We start from the raw sequence: 22,013 nt of genomic DNA on the forward strand, positions 1-22,013 counted from the left end.
ATCCACCCACGCATCTGTCCCCTGTGCCATCCCCGGAGATTCTTAGTCTTGCCCTTTCCTAGGGTGAGGCGAGGTAGCTCTGGGGGCTTTCTTCAGGTGTTAAGTCTTCCCTCTGACTTCTTAAGCTGTGGCCGTACTCCCCTACTTCTTTCCATTTTTATCCCAGACATCTTTAGCTACCAATTTGACGGCTTTATTCAGATTACTTATGTTACCTCCCTGAGGCCAGAAAGTTTTTGAGTTTGTGACCCCTGTTGGAGTTGTCTTTGTCTTTCATGTGCTGTGGGTCGTCCTCCACATCTTGAACCCTTTGAACTTCTCTTTGTCTGATTTCAAATTCAGCCCAGTACTGTCTCATGCTTCTGTTACTCTTCTTTCTTAACCCAAAGTTCCTGTGAAATTTTTGGTATTTTCTGGAGAGAGAGAGACTTAAAGAAGGAACTCCCTGAAATTGGGGATTCCAGGGATCTTAGAAGTTATTAACCTGGTTATACTTATGAGAATATGGCAGCCTATTAATATAAATTGGCACCAGTTTTTTAAAATATATGTTTAAAGTTTTTAGAGTCATAATACTCCAGTCATAATTTTTATAGCATTATTAGTATTACTTAAAAAGTAGTAGTGAAATGGGCTTGTCTTTAGTATGTTTACATAGTAGAAAAACAGATTCTGCACTTTTGTTATTATGCCACTAGGTGGCATGGTATTTTACTATTTTCTTAAAGATGTTTGTAATCATGTTTGTGCTTTTTTGAAGAATATAATTTTTCCACCCATTAAAAAATTGAACACATTTATTAAATGTAAGAGACACTAAATAGATGTTTTTATTTTAACAAAATGCTTGGGTTTTAAAGTTTGATATTTTTCTTAACTTGATTATTTAATTATAAATCTTAGGTACAATTACACTCTGAGCTTTAAATTGATACCAAAACCCTCTTGGGAATTTGTCCTTATTTGTTCTCAGTTTTGAGAATCCTATTTGATGATTTCTTCCATAGTGAAATATAAGTTCTTCCTAAATATTATTATCTTAGTCTTACCTTACCTAAGGAAAAGTAGCAAAGAGAAGGAATTTTATAGATACTTTGGAGTAGCTTTACCTTTCTTTTCCCAGAAAGAGGGGAATTTCCTGACTTACATTATCCCTACAGTTTTATTTTTAATTTCAGGAGAGTAGATTAGTTCTTTCTCTCCAACTGAGTGTTGGAGGTAAGTTTACAAATAATCTTAAGAACTTACGCTTTTTTTTAAATTTTATTTTATTGAGTTATAGTCAGTTTACAATGTTGTGTTAATTTCCAGTGTAGAGCACAATTTTTCAGTTATACGTGAACATACATGTATTATTTTTCACATTCTCTTTCACCATGAGCTACCACAAGATCTTGCATGTATTTCTCTGTGCTATACAGTATATTCTTGTTTATCTATTCTATATATACCTGTCAGTATCTACAGATTTCAAACTTCCAGTATGTCCCTTCCCATCCCCCTCCCTACTGGCAACTACAGGTTTGTATTCTTATGTCTATGAGTCTGTTTCTGTTTTGTATTTGTGTTCATTTGTCTTTTTCTTTTCTTTTCTTTTCTTTTCTTTTCTTTCCTTTCCTTTTCTTTTCTTTTCTTTTCTTTTCTTTTCTTTTCTTTTCTTTTCTTTTCTTTTCTTTTCTTGTTTCCACATATAAGCGATCTTATATGGTACTTTCCTTTTTCTTTCTTACTTGCTTCACTTAGAATGACATTCCCCAGGGACATCTATGTTGCTGCAAATGGCGTTATGTTGTCATTTTTATGGCTGAGTAGTATTCCATTGTATGAATATTACCACATCTTCTTTATCCGGTCATCTGTTGATGGACATTTAGGCTGTTTCCATGTCTTGGCTATTGTAAATACTGCTGCTATGAACATTGGGGTGCAGGTGTCATTTTGAAATAGGGTTCCTTCTGGATATATGCCAGGAGCAGGATTACTGGGTCCTATGGTAAATCTATTCCTAGTCTTTTGAGGAATCTCCATACTGTCTTCCACAGTGGCTGCACCAAACTGCATTCCCACCAGCAGTGTAGGAGGGTTCCCCTTTCTCCACAGCCTCTCCAGCGTTTATCATTTGTGGACTTTTGAATAATGGCCATTCTGATTGGTGTGAGGTGATACCTCATTGTAGTTTTGATTTGCATTTCTCTGATAATTAGTGATATTGAGCATTTTTTCATATGCCTGTTGGTCATTCGTATGTCTTCATTGAAGAATTGTTTGTTTAGGTCTTCTGCCCATTTTTGGATTGGGTTGTTTGTTTTTTTTTATTGAGTCGTATGAGCTGCTTATATATTCTGGAGATAAAGCCTTTGTCAGTTTCATCTTTTGCAAAAATTTCCATTCTGTAGGTTGTCATTTTGTTTTGCTTATGGTTTTCTTTGCAGTGCAAAAGCTGGTAAGTTTAATTAGGTCCCATTTGTTTATTCTTGTTTTTATTTCTATTGCTTGGGTAGACTGCCCTAGGAGAACATTGATGAGATGTATGTGAGATAATATTTTGCCTTTGTCTTCTTCTAGGAGGTTTATTGTATCTTGTCTTATGTGTAAGTCTTTGATCTATTTTGAGTTTATTTTTGTGTATGGTATAAGGGAGTGTTCTAGCTTCATTGGTTTACATGCTGCTGTCCAGTTTTCCCAGCACCACTTGCTGAAGAGATTGTCTTTATTCCATTGTAATTCTCTTTTTTGGTAGTGTCTTTGCCTGGTTTTGGTAGTGTCTTTGCCTGGTTTTGGTATCAGGGTGATGGTGGCTTCATAAAATGAGTTTGGGAGTATTCCCTCCTTTCCAGTCTTCTGAAAGAGTTTGAGAAGGTCTGGTATGAATTCTTTGTATGTTTGGTGGAATTCCCTGGTGAAGCTGTCCGGTCCTGGACTTTCATTTGTAGGGAGGTTTTTTTTTTTTTTATTGCTAATTCAATTTCATTTCTAGTGATCAGTTTGTTCAAGTGGTCAGTTTCTTCTTGATTCAGTCTTGGTGGAATGTATGTTTCCAGAAACTTGCCCATCTCTTCTAGGTTATCCATTTTGTTTCCATATAGTTGTTTATAAGAGAACTTAACGTTTTAATAAATTTTTTTTTAGAACTTTCTCTACTTAGCAACCACTTTTTAAAATAAATCTGCCTCAATACTTAAAGAGCTTATTTTATTTTCTGAGCATGGAATATTTTAGCAGAAATTCTGATTTCTTTCTGATGAAAGTACTGTTTATTTCATATCATTCACTATCTTAAAAAATTCTTACTAATTAGGGAAAAAACTTTTGGTTGGTACTTTATGGAGGAAAATAATTTATTTTCTTGGTACAAATTTATATTTAGTATAACGAAGTTTTAAATAATTTATTAGATCCTAAAATATCTGACATAAAATTTGAATTTTAGGGAGTAGGGTGGTGGTAGTAAGGTAAATAATTAGTGCAAAGATAAAAAGGACAATATGTTACCGATTTACTTATATAAGAACATAGTTTTATCCTACTTCAAATGTGTTTAAGGACCTTTCTAATAAGCTTCAATAATAAGTATAACATCTTGGAGTATGTAGCCTGTAATAATTTTATTATAGATAGGAAGTACACCGAAGATAGGGTTTTTTAAAATATGTATCAGTGGATGACTCAAAATATGTGCTGTTAAAATGTTGTCTACACTTCTGTACATATAAAAAGCATTAAATGCTCATGAATTTGTGTACTTGCAGAATCTTGGACTTGCTAATACCACTTACTAACCGAACCTGTGACACTGGGCCAAACAAAGTGAGCCCTGTGTACTCAGCAGTGTTTGGAGGGCATGAAGAGTGCCTGGAAACGTTACTCCGGTGTGGCTACAGCCCTGATGCCCAGATGTGCCTCTTCTTTGGATTCAGTACTCCCATGTGTATGGCTTTCCAAAAGGAGTATGTGTATTTGCTATATTTTTATTCTTTTTTGGCTTTATTGATATGTATTTCTAGGTAACTTTGTTTTGTGATAAAATTTAGTATCTCTTAGAGCTAAACTGGTAATTTAAAAAACAAACAAAAAAAAAACAGGCAAAAAAGCCTTCTATGATGCACCATGTTTAGTCAAATTATAATAAAAGTGAGGTGATTATGTCTGATTTTTTTTCCTTCCCTCTTTGGCTCTGGATTATATTTTTAGTGTAGGAATTTTAGGTAGTGCTTTCAAAGATATTAAAGTAAATTCAGGAATTCTCTGATATCCTTGGTCTTTAAAACAATTCAAGAATTAACGCAAACTTTAAGTTATATGTTGAGTAAGGCCTGAGGATTTAATATATGACATGATGACTGTAGTTTATAATGCCATATTATATAACTGAATTTTGCTAAGAGTAGAATTTAAATGCTCTCAGAAAAAAGTAAATATATAAGGTGATGAATATATTAATTAACTCAGTGGAAGAATCCTTGTACATTGTATACATATATCAAATCACCACATTATACACACTGTAATCTTTCAGTCTTATGTCTCAGTAAAGCTTGAGGGGTAAAAAGATAAACAAAGAATTAAAAATGACGTTATCAGGTATTATGGTATAGACTGTGTTTCAAGTTGTTTACCTTTTGAAATTTATATTTATAAGAGTTGTTATGAGTCTAAAAATAAAACTTTAATTTTATATATTATTGCCTTTTTAATGTACTTTGTATGTAGCATTTCTTTCTGTAAGTCATCCTAATTAAGTTAAAAAGCTTTCAAAATACTTGTTTTACTAATCTGCCATGATCCTATGAGTAGAATAAATGAAGAATTATTGGTACTTTGTTAGCTTCTGGCAAATACTTGTCTATAAGACTCCTAAGGTTTTCTTTATTTAAAAAGATTTATTTAAGAGATGATATTATTATCATCATCCTTTTTTTTTTTTTTAAATGAAGGTACTGGAGATTGAACCTAGGACCCCGTGCATACTAAGCATATGCTCTACCACTGAGTTATTCCCCACCCCACTTTAAAATAGATAGTAAGAATAAGGCTATGTGTAAGAGAAGACATACTGGGTAAAAATCTATGGTCCGTCCAACAATGGAATAATTTGTACAGATAGTGCTATTGTTTTTAATGACACAAAAGAGTTTACAGGCATACTTCAAATTTCATTGGCTTTCCTGAATTCACCATTATGGATTGCTAACCATGATTTAATTTAAACATCTATCAAAAACTTATTTGCTAAACCTTTCAGTCTCTACCATCCCTTAATATTTGGTATATGAAATAGTAGTTCATTTTGTTTGCTCTGAATTAAGCTTCTAGGATATACCGTAGTCTGAGTATTTGGGGTTTTGGTTAATCTCAGTATCTGGGATCCATCTGCATAACTTTCATGATTTCATAGAAGCTCACTGTATATACCTCAGGTTTTGTCTTTCTACACAGAGGAGCCCTATTTTAGTTTACTTCCACTAGGGCTGTGCTGATGACTTTAGTTGTCTCAGTGTTGTCCAAATATATCTTATTTCCATTATATTTTATAATTAGGTCAGGATTTTAACATTTTTAAAATTAGAACGTAATGGTTTTGTATGCTTGTGTGTCAGTGTGTCCAATATAACAATAATCTGTTCTGGCCTTTGTCTTGCCTTTTGGAGGAATGATATTTTTGGTTTTTCTGGTCATAGCAGCTAAGCTCATGCCTCATCATCTTATAAGTATAGTTTGAATAATACACTTTTAACCATACCAGTGACCCTTTTAGCCCCCAGACACCTTAAAATTAACATTTTTCTGGCCTGAGGAATTAGGTAAATAGAACCCTGTGGGGCAGAATGTATGAGGAAAACCTCAGAGAAGAGAGAGCTGGAGAAGGAGTTCTCTTAATTCTGTGTACAAACCTGTGTATGCCCAGAGCCCACCCAAGCTTTGGGTTAATGGGACAGACCCAAGTTGTTGAAAACAAGATTTGAACTATCATCCACATCTCCAGGCCCCTCAGTGGCACTTTCATGGGTCCAGACCCAGAACAGCATAGCAAAGGCTTGAGAACTGAACCAAGATTGGAATGACTGTGTGTAGAGGTGAAAAAGAAATTGCAGTCTGAACCTAACCTAACCTAGCAGGTGATATGCCTGCTAAAATAAACAAGCAAATTAGTATTCTTCAAAGGATTATAACAAGACACAGGACCCAGAGTCTACACACCATTAACAATCGACAGTGTCTGGAATATAGCCTAAAATTACTTGACATCTGAGGAGCCAGTAAAATATGACCAATTTTGAAAGGAAAAGACAGTTAATAGGTATCAACCCTGAGACGATCTAGATGTTAGAAATAGCAGATAATTAAAAATAGCTATTATAATGGTGCTTAATGAGGTAAACACACTTGAAATAAATGAAAAGGTAGAAATTCTCAAGTGAGAAATAAAAACTAGAACCAAATGGACATTTTAAACCTGAAAAATATATCTCAAATAAAAAATTAATTACATGAGCTCCATAGCTGAATGAAATTGACAAAAGGAAGAGTTAACTGACTCTTCAAGTTAATTGACTCTTCCTTTAACTTGAAGATAGACCAATAGAAATTATCCAAACAGAAGAAAATAGAGAAAAATGATTGGGGGTGGGGGCAAGAACAGAGCCTGGGAAACCTGAGGGACAGTATCAACAGGGTTGACATTCTTGTCATTAGGATCCAGAAAAGAGAAGAAAGAGATTGGTTCAGAAAAATTTTGTGAACAAATTATGAACAAAAACTTCCCAACATTTGTTAAAGACATAAATTTATAGATTTAAGAAACTAGATAAACCTGAAATAAGATAAACCCAAAGAAAAGCAAGCTTACAAATAATCAAACTTCTGAAAACTAAAAATAAAGAAGAAGCAGTATGGCTTATGGTGGTCTTTGGTCTCAGACATGAGCTAACAAACTTTGTTTTTTGCTCCCCTTGGCAATTTTGTTCTATGAAGTGGCCCTCCAGAGCATAACTGAAATCTGTTTTGGTGACTTTAAAAGGGCTTGTCAGCTATTTTATTCCATGTGGGAACTTGTAACAGGACCAAATGTATTTTTAATTAGGTAGGTTTTCGTGTAAAAAAAAAAAAGTCACTGAAAAATATTATTTGTTAGTTTGTAGGGAAAAAGCCAAAATATCAGAATACCTATTTTATGAGGGTACATTCTCCTTGTCTTTCCAGTTGACTTTTTATTTGTTTGCCTGGGACCTGTGGCAGTAGACTTAATTTTGACACATCTTTGCCATTATTGCCTACTTTGTGGGGAATTTAACTGAAGGGGAAACATTTTCTAAGGGACTGAATCTGAAAGATGGTAGCATTAAAATCATGTATCTGTGCATTTAATGTGTGTATATATGTGTAGTACATTGCACAGTTTTTGACACGTAGTTGTAAAATATCAAGGTTAATTCTCTTCATTTTTGGAAAAGAAATTCATCTTTTGCCATTCTCCATTTATCTAGAAAACAATACCAATTAAATGTCTAATCTCTATGTTACATTTATATAAGCTAATACCTGGCCATCAGTTTGCATATTGTCTCATTGTACATGTAATGTGAAAATCATTTGATCATTTTGGGAATCTCTATAAAGCTGATCAAGCAAGAAAACTGTCATTCCTCCAGTAGGTTTTGTTTTAGCACATCAAGAGTGTAATATAGTCAGTGCTAGGAAAAGAAATCAAAATTGAAAAATTTGTTAATTTTTTGTTATTTCTTTCAGTAAGTATGGATTCTCTACAACATACCTAAATTGATTAATTTAGTTAGAATTATCATTTAAAAAGCAAGGACAATTGAATATAATTTTCACTTAAAAATAACTTTTTTGTGCTGTTTTCTCTTAATGAAATAGTTTATGAATTTCCTATATTACATAATTATTATTAATAAGAATTTGAGTTTTGGTCAAAATAATGGTACCAGGGAACTTGGAAGACTCAGTTTTCCAAAATTAATTTTAGATATTCAAATTGTCAGAGATTTGGTAATAGATAATTTTAGTAGTATAAGTTCTGAAATTTTATTTTAATAGCATCTTTGGGTTGTTACAATAATGTTAGTTTGGTGTGAGACTGTTGTATAAAAGATTTAATTGACACTTACCTGACTTTAGGTGTTAATGAGGGAAAAGCTTTTGTTTTCTTAATTGTATGTTTTTTGGTATTTCTCTGAGATCTTGAAGTTTAGTATTTGTGACTTTTTTTGCATTGTTGGCCTGTTATGTTCTAGTAAACTTCTATCTGCTTTTACAAATAGTATAATTAATATCAAAAGATGATGAAAATAATGAATATAAATAATGGCTTTGGGTTTTAAGTTTCCCTTCTTTATTGTTTTATTCAGCTGATTTAACTTTTTAGCTCAGGATTAGCATTCTGAAACATTTTTGCTGGATATCCCTTGGAGAGGATAAGCTTCTATTAGAAGCAGTGACCTTTAGCTCTTCTCACCACTCCAAGGCGTGATGGAAAGGTGTCTTGTATTTTCTACCACTGTACAAAAGGATTCTTTGTCCTTTGGGGCTAAAAAGTTAACAGCTTCACTGATGTGAAGCCAGTCTTTCAAGGGCATAGCTGAGTAATTCAACTCAAATGAGAAAATTTAAGAACAAGAATCCTTTAACTGGAATGGGTAAGAGAGGAGGGAAGTTGAGAAATTTCAGGACAGTTTGAATAAATATTAATGCTTTTCATATATGACTGTAGAAGAGGTCATGGTTTAACTGGCCTGATTTTGTCTGTTTTTCTAATTGATACTAATTGTTGTTATCCCATTAGTTTTGTAAAAAATCATTGTGTCAATTCTTGTCATCCTATCACACATGGATGCATATAACAGAATCTAATGTCTTTATTTTCAGCTGATGGCTGAAAGCCAGTCAGTAAACTTACTATGTGGCCTTTTGATAATTCAACTAATATGTTGGGTAGCTATTTTGTTGGCTAATTGAAAATAAAATGCTTAAGGTATTTGCCCATTTCTGTTTGTTTAAAAGAAACCTTGTTAACATGTTGAATTTTCTTTTACTGTGCTACTTTTATCTGGGCACTATTTCTGTGCACATCTTTAAACTTCAAAGAGCAGAATGATGAAAAATGTACAGGCCCCCAAATAAGGTCTAGACATTGCATTTTTAGTTTTTAAACTTCTCTTCATATCTTATGATTTTCACTGTTTGTATAATGGGCAGTCTCTTTATGTGCCACAATTAGTTCTTGATATTTATATTATATATCAGGTACTATTTCTTTTTAATATATAGGACTTGAAGAGTTTTTTTGTTTCTCTATAAGGGCTTGGAAGAGAACTTATATTAAGTACTGAGAAATTCATTCACATGTCCATGTAATTTATATTTTAACTGAAGATTATCAAAGCCTTATGGCCTACTGTTGCTCAATAGCATGTAATAATAATCAAGGTCATGTGGAGCACTGAAGTTGCTTGAGTTTCTGGGGCTTGTACATATATTTGAGACCTTTGTAAGAGTCTTTGCAGAAGCTCAGGGAATGCTGACAAAGTTTTATGAGCCTCCAGTTTATTGTGTGTTTACTATTCACCATGTAAATGGTAGTTCTGTTGGAAAGGAGTTTATAATGTAGCAGTTGGCAGTTTCATAAGCCTTTTAGGAGTGTGCTTTTGTCCCTTCTAACACAAGGCAGTATGATAATTGGACAGGTTTAGAGCTAGGTTTTCCAAAGTGTGTTTTGTAGAATACCCATGCTATACATTGTTAATAGATAATACACAGAATATTAAAAATAGATACTAAAAAGGGTTCTATAGTTAATTAAATTTGGGAAACACAGGGTTAAGCAGTGGTAAGTAGGTTTCTTGCCTGGAGGACTTCTAAGAATTTTTCTTATGGTGATGTATTTTATGAATTTCTAAGAGTGAAATGAATCTACAAAGGTTTGAAAAGGTGCAAACAATAAATATACCATTATTCCTGTGTTTACAGACTTCTGGGGCTTTTTATACTCTCTTTATTATGCTTTTTTCAGATTAACAGTTGGACCCATTGCTTTAATTCTAAAGTTAACTTCTGAAAGTTATCTGGAGGTAGAAGAAAAACAGTTGAGCATAAAATTTGAAAATATAACTAGTATACTGTTTGAAATTAAGTTTATCTTGTATGTCTCCCTTTTCTGGACTAGTGTATACTGTAAAGGGTTTTTCAAATATTTTTATTATGGAGCCTTTTTCATATAGATTATTCTCAAGGACTAGTGTTCCATGAAACATACTTTGGGAAACATAAGTCTGTCCTTGAAATAATTCTCAATTTGTTTATTTCATGAAGTATTTGGTTTTTATAATTAGGATAGATGTTTCAGTTATTTGCTGTATCATGTTCACTGTTAGACTTTGGTTTGATTTTTTTAATATATTTTTATTGAAGTTTAGTCAGTTCACAATGTTGCGTCAACTTCTGATATACAGCACAATTCTTCAGTCATATTAGGAACATACATATATTCGTTTTCATACTCTTTTTCACCACAAGTTACTACAAGATATTGAATATAGTTCCCTGTGCCATACAGTATAAACTGGTTGTTTATCTATTTTATATACATTAGTATGTGCATGGTTTGATATTATGATCTCAATTCTACCAATTACTAAGCTTCAATTTTTGCTTTTAGAGTGAAGATGGTAATAGAACTTACTTCTTAGGGTTATTGTGAGGATTAAGGCAAATCTCCATGTAACATTTAACATTAATGTCCAGTACAGAATAAACACTCAATAAAATTTGTTATTATAGGGAATTATACATGCACATGTTCCTCTTATATTTAGAGATGGATACTTTATCTATGGCCTTATCTTTAAAATTTCTTTATCATGAGAGCCACATGTCTAGGTGCTATATTTGAAACTTTAGTAAGAAAGCCTCTTGGTTTTGTAGTTTTTTCTAAATGGGAAATAGCCAGAGAACCTATCTGTAGCACTTAATCTAACAGGGTACATTTAGGGCTTCCACTTACCTTGTATTCTGTAGCAAAAATATGTCCTCTTTAAGCGCCGAAGTATCTATGGTTAGGCCATTGATGGTTTCCCATTGCTTGAGGGAAGAATTCAGCTTGTTCCTGAATTGCATATGTAAACACACAGACCTTGAAAATTAACAGTCTTCTTGAGAATTATGGATCACGTTTGTAATGAGGCAATGTCTTGAGCTTTTCTCACAGTTTACCTACATATTTATTGGAATGTGTTGAACAGTCCATATCATATATGCTTGTCTGTTCTGTAGTAGAATCAACAAGTAATAGCTGTAGGCAAAATAAGGAGAAACTAGTTAAATGAGATCGAAGTAGTTGAAATAAATTGGTGATAACTTGTTTAGAACCACCAGTCATAAGTATATACTTTAGCATTTCTTGTAGTTCAGGACTGCTGGCAACAAATTCTTTTGGCTTTCCTATATCTGAAATCAGCCAGAAGCAAAAATACATACAGGGCTGTTTATAAGAATAGTGATATGAATGATGGAGTTTCTAGGAACAAATAGCAAGCTATAGTAGACAAACAACAAAGTTATTAATTTTTATAAAGGAGTTTTAGAATTACAGATTTTTCTTTTCTAATTGATATGCAAATGATTAGTAATAAAATAATTACTGTTTAATCTTTCAACTGAAGAAAAGAAGCACAAATCAGAGAGTAAATGAAATAGATTTACAAAAATTTACATGGGGTAGGTGACATTTTACTTATGTATATAATGTCTTTTTTTTTTTTCTTTTTTTTTGGTGGAAGAAGGTAATTAGGTTTACTTGTTTATTTACTTTTAGTGGAGATAACTAGGGATTGAATCCAGGACCTTGTGCATGCTAAGCATGCTCTCCACTGCTTGAGCTATACCCTCCCCTCATGTATATAGTGTCTTAACTGCTTTAAATTCTTGATTTCAAGTTCTGTGTGTAAGTCCTCAGAAGTAGTTGGCCTCACATGACAATGGTTTAAATGCTTTATGTTTATATTCTCTGTTATTTTTATGACTCTTACTTACTTAGATTCTATAATACTATGATTAATGAAATGTTTCTTTTTTATTTCTAGTTATTCAAAATAGCATTAATGCCAGTTTCAGAGGGAGACTTGTTTTATTTTTGCGTATTTAATTTTAGCTGTCCACAGAGTGAACATACATGTTTACTGAGCTTTATTACATTTAGAATTATATAAGAAACAATTTTTTAAATGTGGCCACACAATCATCAAATTGTAGTTTTTGATGACTATTGCATATTTTGTACTTACCTGCTCCTCTGTTAAACATTAAGGTAATTTCTATCTTTTGAACATCTGTTATAGACAATACTATGGTTAGTATATTTGTACAAATAGAATATAATTTTTAAAATTTTATCTCAGAAAGATTAATTTGCTCAGAGTCATACAGCTGGTAAGTGTCTGAGCAGTCTGGCTGTAAAGTCAATGCTCCTCATAACTTTGCTGTGATGCCTCTTTTGATACGTTTTGCCAAATTAGCTCTCTCAAAAAAGGGTTACACTTATCTTCAGTCAGTTTAACCACAACTGAGCAGTATTGGATGATGATTTTTATTAAAAAGTAACCAACTTAAAAGGTATAAAATGATATATTTTTATTCTATAGAAGCACTTGATAAAGAAGATTAATTTAAATATCTAAAGCTATAAGTTAAATTTTTGTTCATTAAAAAAAAAGCCTTTTCTCTATGATTGCTTTTTACCATTAGAAATTTGCAAGCAGGAAATTGACTAAGGCTATTTCTGAAGGAACTGGTATCTTAGACACTCCTAGACTGAGTCATCTGTCTTTAGGGACTGATCTCATTGTTTGATTAAAACTTTGTTTAGCAAGTATTTTGCGGTAGAGATACTTAATTGTACAAAAGAATCACAATTTGAGAATAGTTTTCTATTTGTCAGTGATAATTTAAAAACTTATTTAAGATAAATGTTTTAAATTCTAAGGGCATGAGTTGTTCATAGTTGAAAATTAAAAACCATGCACAAATTATAAACTAAAAAGTTTTAAAAACACACCGTTCTCTAGTCTCCTGGTCTCAATCCACTAGTTATATGAAAACCATCCACTGTTCCATCTGCCATTCTTGTTTTCCATTTCAAACTACTATTAACTATTTGTAAGAATTATTTTTTGTTAATATAAATGTCTAACCTCCCCTCCCCTCCCCTCCCCTCTCCTTCCTTCCTTCCTTCAGCTGTGAATTCTTTGGAATTGTGAATATTCTTTTGAAATATGGAGCTCAGCTAAATGAACTTCATTTGGCATACTGCCTGAAGTATGAGAAGTTTTCAGTGTTTCGCTACTTTTTGAAGAAATGTCCATTGACACCGTGGAGCCACATATCTGAATTTATTAATCATGCAATTAAAGCACAGGCAAAATATAAGGAATGGTTGCCATCTCTCCTGCTTGCTGGATTTGACCCACTAAGGCTACTATGCAGTTCTTGGTAAGAAATCCTACCATTGCAGACCTTACCTTTTTTGAATAAATATTCTGCCTTTAATTTTCCCCAATTTCTTGAGTGTTGGGAGGAGGGTGGTGGTGTGTGTATGTGAAGACTTTGATAGCTGGATTGGGGTGAAGGAATTGGGGGGAAGCTAATAGTGAGATTGAGTGTAAGGATAGAGTCCTGGAAAAAGGTCAGAGGTAGCTAGAAGGGAGTAGAGAGGAATGGGTGTCAGGGACCCCTCCTGAGAGCGATGTTTCTTCTGCTTAAACCATCCTTCATGCTGCTCTCAAAACGCCTGTGACAGAGTGGTTAGAGCTGCTGTGGAGATGTCTGTCATCTTTTAGTCAACTAGATTGAGTACTCCTGTCCTATAGCATCTTGTCTATTTGAACTTTGTCTCCCTCAATAAGTACTGATTTCTGAAGTAGCTGAGGATAAACTGTTTACTTCAGGTTGTTTCTCACAAGGGCAGCCCCTATGAGTGATTCTGTGAAAGCTGAGTTAGGATTTTTCTAGGGCAAGAAGAGAAAAACTTTCTATCAGCCTCTGCAAAAGTTTGAAGTGTTTAGGTGGGCTGAGAAGGTAATCGTAGCTGTGAGAGAGCTCTTTTGGCCTGATAATTTGAGTCAAATGAGAACACAGAACAGAAGTCTCCAGGAATATAGAGAACTTGGGTATTTTATAAAATTTCAATAAAACATCCAGAAGACTTCCTTTTTTTTTTGCTTCAGAAACTACCATTCACTAAAGTAAAATGTAGACAATACTGAGATTTTGGGTTTCAGAAAAGTGCTTTGATATCTTGTTATTTGAGTTTTGCTTTTCAGAAGAGATCCTCTTTGAGGTTCATGAGGGCAACACTAATGGTTCCCATGCATAAACTTTGTACTTCTGGGACTCCCTCTTCCACCTGGTGGCTTCTGTATCTTCCTGTGAAGAACAAATCTTTATTTGGCAAGATCCCAGTATCTCACCTTTTTATTATGTCTGCCATAATATAGAATTCAAGAATTTTCACTAAGCAGAGGTTTTATGCTTAGGACTGTCATCCCTTTCTGATACTAAGTGTTTCAGGTATGTGGTTTGTAAGGAAAAACTGCTTTCTAACAGAAAGTTTGAGGAATACAGAAGTAAAAGCAGATTTAGATACATGTTCTGATCTTGACTTTTTTTTTTTCAGTTTATGATGGGTTGAGTCCCTGATTGTATTTACTTCTTTGTTCAACTGCTGATTAAAACATAAGTTATCTGTCAAAGACTCATTGTTGCAATGTCCTTTATTCCATTTCAGTAAATTTTCTAAAAAATCCATTGTATTTTTTAGATAATTGAGTGAAATATAAAGATTATTGACAATTGATTGGGGAATCTCTGATTTGAGGAAGTTTTTTGTATATGCATACTTGTTTTGCGTGTGCACACACACATACTCTGCTGAGATATAAACATTCGTCAATGAATGCTATATTCAGTTATTAACAAAGCTGTTTAAGTACCCTTAACTTTTTACTTAGTGAATTTTATGTTGTGTTTGGGCTCCTGACAGCTAGCAACAGTTTCTCCTTGTCATTCTAGAATTCATTCCCCAGCTGCTACTGTAAATCCAGCCGACACATGGTAGCAGTTGGCACCCCTGACAGAGTGTTCCCTTTCTTCTCTCACTCCACTTAGTGCTTATTTTCAAGGCACCCACTTTCTTCTCAGCCACACTCCTTGTGTTTCTCTACTGAAGCTTCTAACTGAACTCCATATTACTTGCCCATTACTTTCAGCCTTCGTACTCCATTCTGGTTTCTAGTTTGTTCATTTCTTTAACCAGTACTTAAAATACCGCCTGACACACAGTAGGTACTATTTTAAGTTCTTGACTGTTAACTCATTTAATATAAAATATAGTCGATATTATTATTCTTATTTTAGAGAAGAGGGAATTGAGGCATTGAGTGTTTAACATAGTTGCCCAAACTCACAGTTTTTGCTAGAGCTTAGATTTGGACCCAGGCTGTCCTCTAGTGTGGCTCAAGTCTGTGTCTGTTACCACTGTGCTCTGCTCAGTTAGCCCTGTGTATCCCCAGGGATACAAAAGTTATAACACTTAATTTCAGATACCTTAATCCCTTGCCTAACTTGGGGAGATCTGGGCCAACTTTTCTTGCTCCTTTCTACTCCTAAATTAGGAAGAACCTGTGCAGGAAAAAAATTAAATATATCTTCTTTTCCTTTCTTCTGCAGACAACTACATAGATGCTGGAAGGAGAGGAAATTATTTAGCTTTATTCTCCCAGAAGTCTTAGTAAATACACTCTCCCATCCCCAGTTCTGATACATAGTCCCCTTCTGCCTATGTGATGAGCCCATTTGCAAATTTTTGTGGTAGTAAGCTACTGGGTTTATGTTAAATTTATTGCATTTGTTAGGATAGAAAAGAACTAATAAACTGCAAATTGTTTTGAATTGTAAAACTTTCAGCTATCTGAATTGAGAATGCCAGTTGCATATGTTTTACTCCAAAAGAGTAACTTTATATTTTATATTCATTAGAAAAAATACAATGGAAAATTTCACTTAGGCAATGAAAATGCTTAACATGGTCAAATTTTTGTTCATGGATCTTTTACTGAATGGATAAAGCCAGTGTTTTTGCTGAGTATAATAAATGTTTTGCTTTCTTTGATCAAATTTACAAAGAGCTGTTATAAAAAAAATTATCCCATAAAAATTCCAGTATGTTGTTAGAGTGGATTTTGGTTGTATCTTATTTATATCACATCTAAGTCTGTTGCTTAATCTTTGTCATGTAAATTATAAATGTCTTTCCTAGGTATTGGTTGTCTTAAACAGTCTTAAAAAATGTATCTGGCTGAATAATTGCCTGTCACAATATAATCTACAGAGTTGAAATATTTTCTCAGCTTTAAGCATAACTAGATTTCCCTCCCATCGGCAATGCAATAGGCGAATAATAGAAAGTAAATGTCATGTGTGCGTTTAGTTGATTAACTGTCACTCGTTTATGATTGTACAACTGCTTTGTACAATGTAATGGTCAATGTAGTACAGTAACAATACATTTTTAGTGGCATAATCAGCATTGGTAAAATAAACTCACCATTAACTAAAGCTGTATGAACAGATTTATTTCTCATGTGTGTGTTTAGATAACTGCATAAAAATGACTTTGTGTTTGGTCACAGTGAGACTTAAAGCACATTAAGGTAGAAAAATGAAACCATTAAAAGAGAAATAAGGAACCAAAACCAAGTAATCTTTGGTGTGGGGTTCCTAGAAAGTCAAGGAGATTGTTTGCCTTTGAATGTATTTTATCATTTCATTTATTCTCAGTATTTCCTAATAAATTGTGACTTCACTGAGAGCTTGAGAAGTAAAATGTTTCCCAAGGCATTTGCGCTACACTTTCAATTCTTCCTTATATAAATTTGAGTAGTAGAGAATTAAGAATTTGGGAAATAATTTTTAGCCTCTCTAATCAGTCACTTGAAGGATACTTTGACCCTGAAATACAAGAAATAAATTATCTTTGAGAAGACAAGTTTAGAGTATTACTCAATTTCTTTCCTTTGCTTCTGTTTTTTCCCTTTTGCTTTGCTCAGTAGTGTGTCCAAAAAAAGCAACCATGAGAAGAATTTCTGTTTCTGAAGTAATCACCAAAGACCCTAATCGTTTTATTTTTCTTCAAACTGTGTGATGGTAGGGGAGTATCTAACTGAGTAGAAGATAAGTAATCTTGTTAGAATTTAGAGTTCTCTTTAAGCTTTGACTAAATTTCACGTGTACTGTGTTATAAGGCCCACTGGGAATGTAATACTGAAAATTTCAAACCAATCCTAGTAATATCAAATATTTATATAATATCTGGTAGTTTTAAAAGTCTGTTTACTGTATTATCTCAATTATTTTCATGAATAGTCCCGTAAAATAGGCAGTTGAGTATTCTCATTTTAGAGACCAGGATCTAAGGCTTAAAGAATTTAGACAAATATGATTGTAAGTAGTAGAGGTGGTATTAGAAATCAGAACTTTTTTTTACGTTATTGCTCCTCCCGTTAGGATTCAAGTGCTTCTAAAATTTAAGACGTCTCTTCTGGGTGTGTTGGTAGGAAGTCTGACATTATTTTGAAAGAGTAGAGGGAGAACTGTTTGTCATCAACACCTTCTTTCAGTCTTTAAAGGCAAAACTTATTCCCTACATCCTTCAGAGCTGTATCTATAATGGAGAACATTCTTAGAGGAGAACAGTCGTGGTACATGCCTGGGAGTTGGTCAGAAACAAGCCATCTCTCCTGTACACTCAGTTTAGGGATAACTTTCAGTGTTTGGGCTTTATCCTTTCAGGACTGTTAAGTTATGTGTCTGTAAAGATGACCAGTCTAGATTTGGCAATGACCCCATTGGGAGGAGATAATGGCAAATCCACTGATAACACTGGTGCTAAGTCTGTCTTTTCTTACCACTGCTGCTGGGGAATGAGAAGGAAAGACTAAGACTACCCTCTGCGGGAGTAGACACTCCTCTTGTCATCTACTGGTCAGCCACACACAGAGTTGCTCAAGTTTCATGCGGGGACCTGTAGATGATTTTTCACATCCACTGAACTTATCTCTAGTTATCCGAATATTTTCTGTGCCTTCAGTCCTCTGTCAGCTTTCCACATTTAAGATGTAAGAATAGGTATGTGGTGTTTGTTTTCAGGACAAACGCTTGGTGTATTTTGTGTCTAACGGTGTGTTAACATCTTGCTAATACAGGATTAACTCAGTCAGCGATGACATCCTTATCTTCACTTTGGAGTTTACTAATTGGAGGAACCTTCCTCCAGCTGTTGAAAAGATGCTCTCTGCTCGTGCCTCAAACTCCTCTCGGGCTCTGCAGAAACACATAGGTAAGAAAGTACAGTTTTCAAACACACGTCACTATTTTTAATTCTCTTCCTTCTCTAAACTAACTGTTGTAATTTTAAGTGATAAGTCACTGGAAAACATATATTTAGTTGGGCATTATTTGCATTTCCTTTGTGTGGGGCAAGGATGGGATTGCGGCAAGGGCATCATAGTAATTTCCTTCCACAAAAATCACATCTGATTTCATAAATTTAGCCTAAGGAGCAAATAAAGAAAAGTAAATGTTTACTGAAATTGTAACGATATCCTTTTATTTTTAGTAAGGGTTGTACAAACAAAAGTGAGTCCTAAAAATCTTATTAGTAAATATTTAGTTTGTGGTCAGAAGAATGCTAAATGCAGTTTTCCTCTTTGGAGCTTATGTGGATTTGTGTTCTCTCTTTTAATATTTTATCATCATCTAAAAGGAAGTATCACCATTCTTTATTTTTACCTGTTCTTACTGAATGTATGCCAGTATGTTGGTATGACTGTAAAGGTGAGCTATTTTAAAACTAATTTTCGAATTACCCTCACTTTTGAAAAAAGCTTTTAAGTTAGTTAAAATGTTAAAGAGTGCGCAGCAGATTTTACACAAGGAAACCAGTTTAAACTAATCATAATATATGCAAATTATTTTATTTATTTAGTCAGATTTTACTCCAACTATATTTTGTTAACCAGATTATGTCTTAAGTTAGAAAAATTATTTCTTCACTGATATTTTTACATGAAATTAACTTCATAAAACATGTTGAATGGGTTTTTAACAAGTAAACTTAATGCATGTGTAGAAATGTGTCTTCTAATTTCTTGGAAAATTACATTTAAGTAAATTTTCTCAATCAAAAACAGACATTCAGGAAAATATGCTCTTGAACTGAGGTGCATTCAGACTGTTAGAGAGGTTTCTTGCTGAAGAAAAAGTGTAATCTGTTTGGAGTCTGAGCCTTCTATTAGAGAATTTCTTTAATGGTAATGTTGGAAAACTCACTTGCATATAAGAATTGCATCTGCTTTTACTAACTATGTATCTGTGGAGGTAGAGAGCAGATAACTATTCTGAATTGATAGAATTTGGGACAGTGGATTTGGAAACAAAGTGGAAAAGAGGGAACATATGCCAAATGGGGAAATTATTGCAGACTATCAATTAGTAAAGATCTGTGAGAGTTTACTCTGAAGACTTTAACATATGGCAGGTTTGTCCAGATGAAGGTAAAAATTGTGCATGAGTGCATTAGCCTGCAGTTGACTAAATCCATCAAAGGCTCCTTGTTTAATTAGGCAGTAGGTAGAGCTTGTGTGAGGTAATAATCGTCATCTCTTATGAGGATTTTATTTTGGCTGAAGACTTGCAGAAGCCTTTCTCAGAGGTATTAAGGTAGCTAATGCCTTTCTGCTCTATTTCTCTAGCCAAGACCTCTTTTCTTGGTTGTGGTCTCATATAGCTAACTGACTTTTGCATATCTCCACTTGGTATACCACATTTTGACATATCCAGAATTTGAATTTGTCATTTTTCCTATGAATCCTGATGGTTTTTCTATTTCCTGATTCAGGAGGTGAGGTGATTTAGGAATGCAGTTTACCAAGAACGTGAGTTACCCCTGGCAGCTGTTTGTTACTTGTTTCATCCAAAGCAGTGGTGTTAAACAGGATGATTTTGCCCCCTTACAGGGGATATTTTAGTTGTCACAATTGGTAGGCGTGCTGTTGCCATCTAGTGGATAGAAGCGGGAGTGTGTGTGTGGACCAGGGGATGCTGCTAAATATTCTGCCAGGCACAGGACAGGTCCCACAATGAATTATCTGGCCCCAATGTCGGTAGTGCCAAGGTTGAGAAACCCTGATCCACTGTGACTCTTGTGTTGTCCAGTGTTTAAAAAGCCCTTTTATTTCTATTCCAGAAAGACTTTTTAACCCTATTCTTATTGCAAACTCCTTAGGGAAAGCTTGTGTTCTTCCTTGAGGTCATAGTGGTCTCTCACGATAGTCTTCAGTGGTTCCTCTTCTGCAGATAATGGGAGCCATCACAATGCTGGATTTTAGTAAGGCTAGAAGGAAAAGATATGCCATCCTCCTCAGTTGCCTGAGTTTCAGAGTGGGATTATGATTCTCTTTCTTTATGTAGTTCAAGACTGTCTTGAATGAACCCAGCTCTTCTTTTTTCTTCAGTTTTCAGGACATTGAGTTTCTGTGTACTGGTCATCTGTACTCTCCCCTCCTTTATTTGGATTTTAAGATGCAAGATTTCTAGTAAGCAGAAGCATGATTAGGGTTTTAACACCAATGAGAGTGAGCTCAGAAAGATAGTTTTTTGATTACTTCTCTAAATGTTTGACAGTCTTGGTTTCACCCCACTTTCTCCAATAACTTATCGTGGTATTAAAAAAAATTGCCTTGTCGGTATATTCTTTTAACTTTTTTGGAAAAGATGCTTCTTGTAGCTCTGCCACAATCAGTGAGCCCCTAGGTAGCTTTAGTTCCCTGGCTCCTTTGGGTATACCAGTGTCTATCCCAAGGGAAGGATTTTCTCCATTTTTTTCCTAAGCTCTTTTCAGGTCTTGGAAATGCCTTATACTTGGTCAAAACCCTCCTTTCCTCACCTTCTTCCTCCTTAAGGAAACAGCAACTTGGCCTGGTAGTTTATAAATAAGAAAGACAACCAATTCCTTGCTGCTCATCTTTTAATCCTTGAGTAAGGTTTGTCTTCAAACAGTTTGTTTACATTAGGAAAGAAGTGTGTGCCAGGTAAACTCTACTGACTGGCTGCAGCTTTAATGACAATTTTTTGATCATGAGTCTGTATATAGCTCTCAGAAACATCAATTCACCACACTGCAGTAGACTTGTTAGCCGAAAAATTTGCCAACCCCTGGCCAACTGACCAAGATCAAGTCTAGGAAATTGTGTTCTTATGGGTAAAAACACTTGGCTTTAGTTCATCCTGAACTTTAGTGATCAAACATAAACAGTTCCATCCAGAGTATTACATGGATCTGATCCTACAAAGGACTGTAAAAGGGTTCCTGGAAACTCTCTTGATCTAGTCATTTCAGTGTTCCTCTGCTTTGTTCTAAACATGATGTAAAACAGTTTATACATACAGACAATCACAAACAGTAAAACATGTAGAATCTAAAACATAAAACAAGCTAGTGAATATCACAGAGAAGAAACAGATTCATAGATACTGAGAACAAACTAGTGGTTACCACTGGGGTGAGGGAAGGAAGAGTGGCAAGATATAAAGGGTAGATGATTAAGAAGTATGGGCTACTATGTATAAAATAAGTGATACAACACAGGGAATGTACCCAATATTCTATAACAACTGTAAGTGAAGTATTTTTTTAAATGGAGTATAACCTTTGAAAATTGGGAATCCCTGTGTTATATACCTGAAACTTACATAATAGTATAACTTAACTATACTTCAATTAAAAATTAAGAACCCCATCAGTATTGGCCTTTCATCTTCAAAAATCAAACATGTGACCTTCTATTTGTAGAGGAGGAAACTTTTTACCCCCCTGCTACTAGCCATGTTATGGGCCTTCACAGCTTAAGCAGAGTCACGCCTTGATTAACAGTCCTGCAGTACTG

At 34.2% G+C, this 22,013-nt stretch overlaps 1 protein-coding gene across 2 annotated transcripts in view; it reads left to right on the forward strand.

Annotated features, from left to right (window-relative positions):
• The window catches only part of ASB3 (ankyrin repeat and SOCS box containing 3), an 81,502-nt gene that overhangs the window by 49,434 nt on the left and 10,055 nt on the right, over positions 1 to 22,013 (forward strand). For both annotated transcript variants that reach the window (XM_031675624.2, XM_072937755.1), the window contains 3 exons: positions 3,750 to 3,947; positions 13,249 to 13,503; positions 18,273 to 18,406. In XM_031675624.2, the coding sequence (XP_031531484.1) occupies positions 3,750 to 3,947; positions 13,249 to 13,503; positions 18,273 to 18,406 (587 nt within the window). The remainder of the gene's footprint in view (positions 1 to 3,749; positions 3,948 to 13,248; positions 13,504 to 18,272; positions 18,407 to 22,013) is intronic.

Source organism: Vicugna pacos, chromosome 15 (assembly GCF_048564905.1).
Source record: "Vicugna pacos chromosome 15, VicPac4, whole genome shotgun sequence".
Classification (NCBI taxonomy): Eukaryota; Metazoa; Chordata; class Mammalia; order Artiodactyla; family Camelidae; genus Vicugna; species Vicugna pacos.